The 14188-nt window shown below is 40.5% G+C and overlaps 1 protein-coding gene across 2 annotated transcripts in view; it reads right to left on the reverse strand.

Annotated features, from left to right (window-relative positions):
- The window catches only part of Trim24 (tripartite motif containing 24), a 100571-nt gene that overhangs the window by 24224 nt on the left and 62159 nt on the right, over positions 1-14188 (reverse strand). For both annotated transcript variants that reach the window (XM_051174644.1, XM_051174643.1), the window contains exons 5-7: positions 11374-11490; positions 6831-6945; positions 3928-4074 (exon numbers count right to left, since the gene is read on the reverse strand). In XM_051174644.1, the coding sequence (XP_051030601.1) occupies positions 3928-4074; positions 6831-6945; positions 11374-11490 (379 nt within the window). The remainder of the gene's footprint in view (positions 1-3927; positions 4075-6830; positions 6946-11373; positions 11491-14188) is intronic.

Consider the following 14188-nt stretch of genomic DNA (forward strand, 5'->3'; position numbering starts at 1 on the left):
TCTATATAATTCCAAGACAGTCTCTAAATAAATAAGTAAACAGAAAGATAGTTATACAAAATTTTCTGTTCAAATGTTATAATTTTGTGATATGACTCTGCTGTATTGCTTACTGAACTAAAAAAATATCTTAAAAGCAACAAGTTAAAACCAGCAGAGAATGGTCCAAAATGGGAGTCCTGCGAGAGCTCTTGTGAGTGTTTGTGAGAAAACTCCAAGAAAGCAAGAGTCTTATGACCTCTGTTTCTTCAAACCAAAACACAGAATTGTTCTTGGGGAGTGTTCCCATGATCCTCCCAGTGTAGCGGATAGCAGTGAGTTTACTTCAGTTGCTGCTAATCGTGTGTCTCTACGGAAAAACATGTTTTGCCACATGTGGCTTGTCCTTGTGAATGGACACCTTACCCAGGTGACGTCTCTTAACCCTCAGAGTATAAACCAATGCACTGAATAAAGGTGGCTGTTGCACGAGAGTTTAGTTTGCCTTAATTTTAGGCCCCACTCTCCCAGGTTCATGGCACCAACTAGCGTGGCAAATAGCCACTCTCCTGTCTCCCTGCCACACTCCCCTTCCTCTCTCTTGTTGCGCCATGTTCATGCCTATTGCCCTGAGGGACAAGAGAGGAGGGCATTGGAAACACCGGACCTACGTTAAAGATGGCCCTACTTTAACGTCAGGTCCCCTGTAAGAACAGCCAGTGCTGTTAACGGCTGAGCTAGCTTTCCAGTCCCTTATTACCTTTCAAAGTATTCAGAATCTAGATTTAGGGAACTAAGGAATCACAAAGAATGCAACCGAATCTCTATTTAGGAAATGAAATTAGCTGGGCATTGGTGGCGCGCCTTTAATCCCAGTACTTGGGAGCAGAGGCAGGAGGATCTCTGTGAGTTCAAGGCCAGTCTGATCTACAGAGCTGGTTCTAGGACAGGTTCCAAAGCCACACAAAGAAACTGTCTTGAAAAACCAAACCAACCCAACACCCGCCTCCAACCCCCCCCCCCCCCGGCAAATCAAATAAACAAAAACCTCTTAGTTTTTTTTTTTTTTAAAGTCTAAGCCAGATGTGGTGATATGTGCCTATGGTCCCAGTAGCTCAGGAGCCCAAGCCAAGCCAAGAGAACCGAAAACGATAGCAGTGGGTGGTGGTGGTTGTGGATTTAAGGATACAACTGTGTTTTAGGGGAGAGAAAGGCTTTCTATGGCAAAGCATCCAAAGATTACCATGTCTGAGTACTGAGTACTGAGGGCAGGAAGCTGGTAGTGGGTCCAGGAATAGACACTCAAAGGGGAAAAGGCCCTTGGTTGTTGGGATGGGTGGGGGGAGGCAGGAGACGCAGTATCCTCTGTCATACTTGCCCCTTCATACTTTCCTACCCGCTGCCATTACAAATGACTGTTTTCTCTTAGTCTCTACCAACATAGTTTTCCCTGCCTTCCCTCTCAATAGTACACAGATTTGAAGTTTAGTAGATGACAAGAGAAATACTAAGAAAGCAACGTTGAAGTTTAAATATTTCAAAAATATAGTACTTGACTGGACTTTTGAATGGATGCTCTCATTTCACAGGGCCTAGGCCAGTTCCTACCTCTTCCACAGATTGTGGCAAGATGAACTAACTAAATCAGAAGACATAAAATAAACAAATAAGGCTAAATCATACAAAGTGCTTCTGCATAGTCAGAAAGAATTCTCCTTTGATTGAGAGGGAAAGTTAACAACATAACACACAGACACACACAGCAAAATAGCCATTTTCTAACACACACACACACACACACACACACACACACACACGACAAAAGAATTGTCATTTTACCAAAGATAAAATAAAAATATCCACCAGGGCTTGATAGATGACTCAAGAGTTAGGAACATTTGCTGCTCTCTTTCAGAAGCATGTGTTAACACCCATGCTGGGTGGCCTACATAGCCTATAACTCCAGCTCCAATAGGTCTATGAACAGGTGCTCAACCCCACAACCAACAAGTGACATGCAAATCACAACCACAAGGATTCACCACATCACACTTGCTGCTACAGCTCTTAGGTAAACAATGGTCAAAGTAAGTGCAGGTGAGGCTGGAGATTGATGGGATGTAAATTGGTATAGCCATTATGGAAAACAGTATGGAGGTTCTTCAAACAATTAAAACTAGTGGTACATGACCTAGCAAACTCTAACCACATCTATTCCCAAAGAACTAAAAACATGGCAGAAATTTCTGGCCTTCCATGTCTATTATATTTTCACGGTAGTAAAGATAGAAAAATAACTTTACGTCCACTGATTGATGGACGTATATATGGATCTATATATCTTTGTATGTTGATGAATACAGTTATAGACATATTTACAGGTCTATATACCTTCATATATCAAATCTCACATACAATGGAATGATATTTAGCAAAGACAGAAAAACCAAAACCCCTGCTGTTTATGAGAAGAATAAAATAGTAGGATATGCTTAGTGATATCACTGTAATTGAAGTTAGCATAAGATAGAGTTGCTTTATTATCTCATACCAAATCTAACAAAATATCAAATATGTAGAAACTGAGTACTAGCAGTAGAAAAAGGTAGATAAGACTGATTTTCAAACAAATTATAAATGTGTCTATACTAAAATGATTATTTTTGCTTCAAGTACTAAAAACAAGTCACTGTTAATCATGAAAGAAAGTAAAAATAATTCATGATCAAGAGTAATTTTAGAAATGCTTACAGGTCAGTATTGTAATAGCATTCAGCCACACTTTGAGAGACCTGCTCTAAATTATTTATAAATATTTTTATAATTTAAAGTATTTAATAACTCAAATGAGCAAAACTTATATAACACATTGAGTACTATCTCTGCCACTTGATTCCAAGGACAAAAGCTGTGCTGTCTTAATACTTCAGAATGTAAGTATTTGTTGACTTGTAAGCCACAGCTTTGCTATTCAAACCAAAGCTGCTAGCGACAATATAGGCAGCTCTGGAAGCTCGATGGAGAAGGAGCCTGCCTCCCCCCCCCCCAACTCCCGGACAGAGGTAGCAACACTTCAGTGAGTTCACCTGGCGAGAGCTGTTTACTACCCAGCAGGGCATGCTGCTGTGTGAGGCAGTCAGGACAGTTACAGATTCGATGGTAAGGCTTGGTTACAACTCTTTCCAAGGCGGTGTTAGGTGTGCTATCTACCTTTGACGCTCTATTTTCATCATCTGGTAATGAGGTAAATATTCAACATGGGAAATGCTTGGGATTATATTGTGACAGTAAACATTTATTTTCAGTATTTATTATTATACTGGGTTCATTTGCCACAAAGGGGGGAAAAAAACAGAAACAAATAGGAGTGACAACAGGAGATTAAAATTGAAGTCCCATCATACTATTTCAGGTTAAAAAATTATTATTATTATTATTATTATTATTATTATTATTATTATTATTATTATTATTATTATTTTCAAGATGCTTCTCTGTGTAGCTCTGGCTATCCTGGAACTCACTTGGTAGACCAGACTGGCTTCGAACTCTCTGCCCCCGAGTGTTGGCACTAAAGCTCCACCACTGCCTGGCAGCTAAAAATATTTTATTAAATTGGTAGAAAAATAATGAATGGTGACTGTAATGTGTGGTAGACAAAGACTCACAATACAGACCTAGTACGTCAGAACTCTCACTCTGCAGACCAGGGCAGGCTGCCTCCATTTCCCCAATGCTGGGATTAACCCATGCACCACCTTACACAGTCACTTATCAATTTATCATCCAACACCACCCCCCACAGGGGTCTGTAGAAAATGCTGGCCTGGAACTCACAGGTCCGCCTGCCTCTGCCTCTGCCTCTGAGTGCGGAATTAAAGGCGTGTGCCACCGCCGCTTGGCCCTCCGCCCTTACCCCCTCCCTCTCTCTGACAGCCTCTATCTTACCAGCCGCTTGCTGTAAAGCAACGCTGTACTGCTACCACTGGAAACAGCCCATTTAGAAAAATGCATGACGTGCTCTAACTGCTTGGAAAGTCCAGCCACTTCCTGCTGTTGTTGCATGAGTTTCATTCTATGGTCCTTTGCAAGACTCTGCAAAGAAAATAAGTTCAGCGTTAGTCGCTATACTTCACGCTCATTTAAATGGTTATTTTCAGATAACCAAGAATAAGAAACACTCAGTATTCAACCAATAGTAATAAAAAACGACCTTAAGTTCTGTCCTTCCTAATACAAAGGGTCACTCTGAATGTAATGAAAGTACTGTCTTAGTGTTGTCGCCACCTTTTGCCTGAAAGTCTGGTTTTATTTTAATCTCTGTGTAGAGATCTTGCTAAATTAAATAAAGACATGGATTAGCTATAATACTGTAAATGTTAAATTCAAAACACACAACAGACATATCATCTAGCTATCAACTCAAATTACCAGTTCATCATAAGATTTAACCAATACACAGTTCTACTTTTTAGAGATTCTAACTCCAACTGCTACTAATATGCTAGGTGGTAGCTGAAACTTATCTTGTGTTTGGTATTAAAAAAAATCAAATTATTTGTCTTGAGAATTACTAGAGGAGCCAATAGATAAGTACTAATGTTAATGCATTCTCAAAAGTATCACATAAAGACAGAATAATGAGTTCTACGCCAACATGCAGCACCCACCCTCGCCGCCAGAATACAGACTTTCTCCACAGAAAATATATAGAGAACAGAAAGCAATCAAAAATGGAAGGCACTGTACTTGGGTTATTTAAAACAAACAAACACACATACACTTCATCCATACACATTCATCTATTAGTTTAGAGCAGTTATAAACATGGAACTAAATTCTCACTACCTGCCCTGGTCGGTTCTGTTTGGACAATGCACTGCCAAACTACCGAAGGTGATGCTAATAGCCAATGACTTTGCCACATCTACCTAAATTCTGACTCAGATAGAGATAATTTACCTAATTGCTGCATTGGATCTCTGCAAGCTACAGTGCACCTTTGGAGTGGAAAAGAACTTTTTGAAGACCGTTTAGAGGACTGGAAATTGAGAATAAGAAGCTATTAAAACTGGCTCCATTCACCTGCTGCACAGGGAAATTCTAGACCAGAGGAATGGGCACGAAGTCTTGAGGCATACTCAACAGCTACTATGAAATTTGCAAATCCAAGTTCAAAACTAACACTGATGGCCAAGTACAGTTTTGTAGAGTCTCATTCATCCTTGTTTTTGTTTTTTTTAAAGATGTATTTATTTATTATGTATACAATGTTCTGCCTGCATGTATGCCTGCAGGCCAGAAGAGGGCAGCAGACATCATTACGGATGGTTGTGAGCCACCATGTGGCTGCTGGGAATTGAACTCAAGACCACTGGAAGGGCATCCAGTGCTCTTAACCTCCAAGCCATCTCTCCAGCCCTCATCCTTATTTTTTAAACAATTTTTAAGTGAACAAAGCCAAGGCATTACTGTTACAGCGATGTGTGTAAAAAAAAACCTGAAATATCAAGTTTTGCTTAATGTGCCCATTTTTAAAACAACTACAGAACCTCAAAAACATAGTTACCATAATGACACTGATTCTGTCTATACAAAGCACTTTCTAACTATCCCCAAAAACAGCAGAATTATGAACAGCCGTATTTTCCTAGCAGGGACAGGACTTTCTGATAGGGATCTTATCAACTGGTCAACTATGAATTAAAGTTCAATTCTTTACATACTAGGACTCTTTCTGCTCTTGCTCTCAACTGCTCTGACTATAAACTCTTCTCGCGACAAACACTATACACACAGTAAGTTTCCATGCCACATACACTGTAGCCTTATCACTGCAGGTCAGACATGCACTTCTGCTGCTGCCACTGGTGGATTTAAGAAAGGTGGTGCACGCCTTTAGCCCCAGCACTTGGGCAGCAGAGGCAGGCAGATCCCTATGAATTTGAAGCCAATCTGGTCTACAAAGTGAGATCCTATCCTCCTGCCCCCCCCCAAAAAGACAAAATGATCAAGATAGCACGTTTTAATTTTTTTTAAACCTGTAATTATAAGTAACTATCCTGTCTTGAACATATACTCCCTAAATGCTGCTTTCAAAACTAAAACTATAAAATGCAGCTGGGTATGATGGCACAGGCCTGGAACCCAGTATCTAGGAGGCTGTGGCAGGAGGATTTGAGTTCAAGGATAGGCTGGGCTACAAAGGGCTTTAAAAAAAAAAAAAAAAGGACTATAGACTATACAACATTTTATTTATTTTTGTTGCTGCTTTGAGTCAGAGGTTCTCAGTATTGGGGCCTATCTAGCCTAGAACCCACAGAAATCTCACCTACCTCGATCTTCTGGATGCTGGAATTAATAGACATAAACCATTACACCTATTTTACCTAATTTCTCAGGTTAATTAAATGCCATGCACTATTAACAACGGGCTGTACTAAATATGTCTTTGGCTTTTATCACTGTTCAAGCATCACAAGAGTATACCTACATCAAAGCAGATGGCCACGAGGTAACATAGTATATAATCTTAAGAGATCACTATTTTAGCTTGCTATTGATAGGGACATCATTATGAGTTGCAAGACTATTTGAAAATGAAATTATCTCAAACAGTATCTTTCTAGAAAATTCTGCTTAACCCCATCATCCCCTTGGTGATACTATGGCGGTCACATCAGTAAATGTCTAAGATGACTGGTCAGCATTCACAGAGATCCCTAAGGAAGCTTTTTGCTTAGTGCTGTAGAGCAAAGTGGGGGTTAAGCCACTGTGGCACATGGCAGGCTGCAAGCAGCTGTGGAGGAAAGCACCCTGAGTCGGAGTCCCATAGCACTGCCCTGACTTACCTCAAGCTGGTGCAGCAAGGCTTTTCCTTTCTTGTTTATCTCCACCATCAACGTAAAGATGGCAACTTTAATATCCTGTTCCACCTGCTTTTGGTTTTGATTTACTTCAATTATTCTGAAAATGAATTGAAAAGGACAGAATATCTAAAATTAATGGCAGATTTTTAAAAATTATTCAAATTGGCTATTTTAATATCTAAATTAGACCAAAATGTTTACTCTTTCAAAGTTCTATCTCTATTTAATTTGTCTAGGAGAAAAGACATTAGAAACAATTCAGTTAAATAAAACTCGGTGAGTAAGTACATTCTAAAGAGCATGGTTTTAAAAAATATGTCACACAGCAAAAGCAATATACTGACCTAAAAAGACAGGGCCAGGGAATAAGCTACACCAAAAATTTATAGTCGAGATGAAACAAAATTATGACTAGGAACAAGTTCTGTTCTATAAGTGTGATAACTCTGATCTCAGCTGTCTGAAGTGGCAATTTTTCATCACAGCAGATGTAGAGACGCAAAAGTCAACAGTTAACAATTAGTTTACTTTTCTCAATGGTCCAGAAGTTAAAGTACTTTCTGCACAAGATCTCCAGAACCCACATAACTGAGGGTAGTGTGGAAACCCACCTGTAATTCCAGCCTAGGAAAGTGGGGACAGGATCCCCAGATTGAACTGGCTAGGAACACTAGACAAATCAGCCAGCTCTGGTTTAACTGAGAAACTCTGCCTCAACGAATAAAGTACAAGACAGAGGATGATCCCTGACATTAACCTCAGGCCTCCACACAAGTGTATACTCATGTACATGCTCACCAGCAAATATCGGTGCCCATGCACATGCAAACACACATATACAAACACATCCCCAATGGTGATGAAAATCTTGAAATCAATATTTAAGTAGCTGAGAAGGAAGAAAACGCGTTAACAAAGTTTAACATTAAAGTATGATTAGAAGAGATTTACTAATAAGTTTACTTAGGAAATGTTGGGGACACAAAGGTCCTTGAACCCACAGTTCACTAGGGAAACCAGGAATGTCAGTCATGCAGATGTATCTTCTCAAAGAAACAAACACATGTTTTCCACCCAAAAGGCGGGGTGTGGACATTGTTAATGACCCGGTGTTCTTTGCTCTCGTAGAGTGTTATCCCAGACATCCCTCCCTGGGTCTTATCTTCAGCTACCAGCTAATAGAACCCATCCTTATGGGAGATGTCACGTGTATTTCATAGCCTGCTGACCTCTACACTGTCAGTCAAGAGACCACTGCCTTTTAGCTACAGAACCTACCTGCAAGGTCACATGTATTCTGTACAGGTAAGCTTTAATGTGCACTGGGAAATAGAATCATTGTTGCCTGGAAACTTTCCCCAAATACCACTGTGTTTAAATATGCTGGCAATAAACTGCCTGGCCTCAGACTCCAGAGATCTGACCCAGCTTGATAAAGTCAGACTGAACTGAGTTTCCATCCTCACCTCTTCACAGTTTGTTTCCTCGCCTGCCGTGATTCCTGCAGGGACCCCTGAAGAAAATATTAAACTACACAGAAAGAAATGAAGCTGAGAGGCTAAGACTTGGCGTTATTCAATGACTTTAAGATAGATAGCTTACAACTGCTTTCTCCTAGACAATACAGGAAAGAAAACAATTATACTTCTGACTTAATTAGAACTTAAGTTTGCTGAAGCTGTGCTTTTATTTAAAAAGAAAAAAATCACTAGAACTGCTAGCTCTTTAAGAGTCCCAGCCTCCTAGAAGAGGCAAACTTGAATATGACCTTGTCTAAGAGACTAGAGCTGAGTTTCTTTACCTCCGTGCCTCACTCAAACCACACAGAGTAGACAGCACTAGCTAAGCGGCCCTTTTCTCTGGGTGCCTAGGTGAATCCTTAGCTGGCTTGAACTACTTTATGTTTTATGAAACAATTACTTTTATTATTATTTAGAGAAAAAAAGCAGAAGAAATGGACAGAAAGATAAAATATCACCACACGATACTGCACTGTAACAGTTCTCAGGAGACATTTGGTGCCTACACGGGCACACAGGTCCACACGACTACACAAACCTTTAGTTTTCCTGCCTGCTCCTCCCACAGACACTCTAAAATTTAAGATCACAGTTGCAGAGATTGTACTGTTGTAAACATTCAAGATAAGTGCTTGGGATAAATACTGCTTCAGAATTAAGGAAATCGGGTACATGTACAAAGCATCAAAACTCACTCAAATCGTCACTAGTTCAACAGGATAAATAAGGAAAACATTGCCATATTTTAAAACAAATTAATACCAAAGTTAGCATAATTTTCACCCTTCTTCAATTGGGCAGACTGGGAAAAAAAAAAAAAAAAGAAGAAGAAGAAAAGATATAAGCAGACTAGAGATCTGCTTTGGTGAAAATGCCTCACAGGCAAGAGACTTTGGGCTCCATCCCTAGAAAGATGGAGAAGGAAGTTCCAACAAAGGGGGAAAGGGCAATTAGCACCAACCTAAAGATTCTTTAGTATCACAATTCAGAAACCAAAGCCTCCTCCACAGTAATGCTACAATTTTATTTAAGGAAGAAAACAGTGATACTTGTAAGCCGAGTGGCCTTGAGAAGAATGAAACTCAAGAGTTGGCTACAAAGCAAGTTCAAAGCTAGCCCAAGCTACATGTGGTATTGCCTCAAAACCAAACGAACACCCAAAATGAAAACGCACATATTAAAGAGACCCTGACCGGCTGGGACACGGCAAATCCAACCATGGCAAGGCCTTGTCCTTCTCCCATTCTCTGCCTCCCTCAAGTCAGTCACTGAGGTCTACTCCCTCCCCCTGAGGCTAACTACCAAGGTCCAGCTATCAAAGTATTCAAGTCCAGGAATCGAAGCCCCCTTTGGCTCACCTAGTTATCATGCCCAATTAAAATTAAACACTCAGCCTAACACAGGGTTCCCCTTTTATCTTTATAAACTGCCATTTGCCTATGTGCCACATCTGTCTCCTACCTACCCAGAGGCCGTCCTTGGTCCTTCCAGGGCCAATATCCCTTGCCCCTCTCCCTTGTCCTCTCATCCCCAGCCCCCTATCCTTCTGGAACACATAATTCTCCTTCAACAGAGAACGTGGTTTTAGGGTGTCTTGTGCTGATTCTATGCCTTTCATTGTGGATCTCTGTGAATTCAAGGGCAGCCTGGTATACATAATGAGTTCCAGGACAGCTAGGACCCTACAGGTCCTCTGTCTTCAAACAAAATAAGCAAACAAATCACACAAAACTTTGTTTCAAAAACAAAACTAAACAAAATCCCAAATTCTCCATCCCATTCTGCTTCATAAAACAGTAAGAATGATAGAATATGATGACTAGTTTTAAGCAAATAAACCACAAAGGTGGACATAATTTTGCTCATGAACAATATTGAGATGCACACAGAAGTCTCTCTTATTCAAGGTCTTGCCACTCAGCGCTTCTCCTGTAGACAGTTGCAAATCGCTTTTGTGCATAAAACAAAAGAAAGAGGGCCTGGTATTGCTTGGCATGCTAAGGTGAAGTGTGAGCATCAGCGGTACCGTATATGAATGTCAGCATGGGACAGCTGATTTCCTACATGGAGCAGAAAAGGCTTATTAAGTACATCTAGGAAGAGACAGGATAAAGTGTCATGTAATAGCTTTCTGCAGAGTGAAACATTCCATCCTACGGGATGCTCCTTAAGCAGGAAGGCAAACAACTTCAGGAAGTCCCTGAAACTGTCCAAGCTCACTAAGAGTCTCCCTGCCAGGGTCAGCCATGAAAGCTGAGCTTTTCATCAGACAATGGAGCTGACTGCAAATACACCAGAGCAGCTGACTGAAGATGCAGAGCATGCCTAGCTGCCTCTAAGAGGGTTAGACCAACTCAAGTAACTGGCAAGGACACCCTGTTCTCAGCTCTGTGACTACCACTCACATCATCACATCAGTGTGTGCCTTGGTGATGCAGCCGCCTTTGATTCAGCTTTACCCCCCCCCCCCCATATTCCTGTAACTAGCCCTAAGTCTCACTGGTTCACTAAACTGGACTTTTATGGCTCTTGTTCCTCCAACTCCTGCCCTCCAAATTCATGACATTTTATTATTGTTACATATGCATATAAATTTATACACTGTGTGGTGTGTGAAAAGTTTAGTAATACCCAGTTGCAATGTGCACTTGAACTTCCATCCTGTATGACTAAAGGATCAGGGCCCAGGGAGGCAACTCAAATATTAGCAAACATGAAAACAGCAATTAAGTATATAATCAAGTATTAAAATAGTTACGTTATTGGCAAGGCTAGCCTTTTCTCAATCTTGAAAAAAAAATTAAAATTATTAGACGTATAGGCCAAATAAGCTTATTATTTATTATACATTTTCATTTTATTAGTAAAGAAACTGCTTTCTAATCAAGTTTCTAAAAAAGCCTTACCAACCATAACTACAGTGAGTTAAGAATAAAAAAATCTAGAAATGCATTCATTTACTATACATAAATGATTTATTTACAGTGTCATAAATATAAACTTACCTGTTTTGGATCTGATTTCCTGTATACTTAATGTATTTTGTTTTTTCCATCAGTTTGGTGATTAGTGTATCTATGATCACTTTTTGATTTTGAAAAGCTTCTTCTATAAACTGGTATCTGAAGAAATAATAAGCAAATAGCTTCATACAAATATCTATACAAAAGTTCAAAAGTTTAAAAAACAAAATCTAGTATAAGGAGAGGATGTGGGGCTAGAGAAATGACTCTGGCAAGAGAACTTCTAGAGGCAGCACACAACCACCCAGAACCGCAATCCCTGAGGACCATCCTCTCTGTGGATACCTGACCCCCCCACAACACACACACGCACACGCGCGCGCACACACACACACACACACGCACACACACACACACGCACACACACACACGCACACACACACACACACACACGCACACACGAACAAATGAGTCCAAAGGAGGAAAGATAGTACAAAGGGCATAAACAAAACAAAGCCCTTGAAAACAGCCAACACCAGCTGGCAAGATGGCCCCAGTGAGTACAGATGCTCACTGCCAAGTCTGCTTTTGACTCCTAGAACCCCTATGGCAGGAGGAGAGTTCCCACAAGCTGTCACCAGCCTTCCACACGCAAACATGGTATGCATGTATGCAAACACATAAGTCTAATAAAAGAGGCAGGTTTTCCCATCTGCTCAAATTATTATTCCAGAAAGGAATTCTTTAGATAATCTTTATTTCAAGAGTATAGTTGTAAACACCCAACATTTATAGTTTTAGAGGATTACACAGCATATCTGACAGATGTAGCAAAAAGCAGTCAAAAATTTGTTAACTATGAAAGTTTGCTGAGATGAAACACTTTTACCCGGTGGGGTGGTGCAATTAATCCCAGCACTTGGGAGGTAGAGGCAGAAGATCTTTATGGGTTTCAGGACAGCCTGGTCTACAAAGTTGAGTTCCAAGACAGCCAGCACAGAGAAACTCAGTCGCAAAAACAAACAAAAACAAAACAAAAAACAAAAAAACCATTTCAAGATCATTTCTAAAACAGCGAGCAGCTTTGCTGTACAAGCCACAGCATTACTTTTCTGGGATAAATGGGGGCAGGCACTGATGAAGTCTTGAGTGGCCTATAACATGACATAGCATTTGGCAGTCATTACTAACCTGGAAGTCAAGATGTCTGCAAACAGGCAGATTGAGTGTACATTACAGAAAGAACTTTAGCAAGATGGTGTAGTAGGGGGAAGCTGATCATTATCCGTAAGCCAGAAAACCCAAGTCTCACACTGAGCCCACGTGATGGAGGAAGAGTGAACTCTTGCAAGCTGCCCTCTAACTTCACCGGCATAAACAATGGAGCCTTTGAAGTGCTGGGTACTCAGGAGGCTGCAGTAATCCTGACCTAGTCACTGCTACACAGTGAGACCCTTTCTCAAATAGAGAAAACTAGTAAGTTTAAAGTATAGAAATAACTGCAAGCCTAGAATTCGGCCCAAGGAACCCATTCTTATGTGCTTTAAACCCAGCTCTAGGGAGGCAGGCAAGAGGATCTCTCTGAGTTCCAGGACAGCCAGGGCTACAGAATAAAGACTCTGTCTCAAAAACAACAACAACAAAAAACAAAAACAAACAAACAAACAAACAAAAAAGCCAAAAACAAAAACAAAAACAAAAAACCAAGAAAGGTAAAAATATTTCAGACAATCTGGGGGCCCTGTTTCTGGTACAGCCTCAGTAAAGGACCCTTAAGTAAATAAAATGCAGAAAGAGATCCATGAAGGAATAAAGAATAATTAAAGTCACGGGTAGGAGCAAAGTTAAATGAATATTGGCTTAGGCAATAAAAGGCCTGGGTATAATACATGCATATATACCACATATGGTAAAGTAAGGGACATATTAGGAGACAGAGGCTGTATTCTCATAAGGTTCGTTCGTATCCAGTCCAGGAAGAAGGACAAAGTAACATCAGATAAGACTAACTCCAAGAGGAGTCCGGGCCAGTGAGATGGTTCAGCAGGTAAAAGCACTTGCTGTGCAAGCCTCACAACTCGAGTTGGATCCGCAGAAGCCAGGTGAAAGGAGGGAACTGACATCCACACACTGTGGCACATGTTAGCCTACACCAACACACACACACACACACTCACATACACCACACACTCACACGTATACACACTCAAACCACACACATACTCACACATCACTACACACACTCACATATCACTACACACTCACACGTATACACTCACACAACACACACTCACATACACCACACACTCACACGTATATACACTAACACACACACACTCACATACACCACACACTCACACGTATACACACTCAAACCACACACATACTCACACATCACTACACACGCTCACATATCACTACACACATACACACATACACACACAACACACACATACTCACACATATACACTCACACACATACACACACCACACAGACACACGCATATACACACTCACACATACACACTCATACACGTAAAATCACACACACACACACACACACACACACACCACACAAAGACATACTTAATTTTTAAAAAGCAAGCCGTGGTGACACACATCCAAGGAAGATGTCTGAGTTCTAGATCAGACAGGGCTATACAGTAAGATTCCACATACATATAAGTAATAACAATAAAATCATTAAACAACCAAAACAAAAACAAAAGTGCCCCAAAGCAAAGCTTTCTCATTTGTGACACTAGCAACCAATACCTTGTTATTTATTTTGCAAACAGCATGGTAAGCCAATGACTCTCAATGTAGACTTGACTTTGGCCTATAGGACATTTGGCAG

Source organism: Phodopus roborovskii, unplaced genomic scaffold (genome assembly GCF_943737965.1).
Source record: "Phodopus roborovskii unplaced genomic scaffold, PHOROB, whole genome shotgun sequence".
NCBI classification, from domain to species: Eukaryota; Metazoa; Chordata; class Mammalia; order Rodentia; family Cricetidae; genus Phodopus; species Phodopus roborovskii.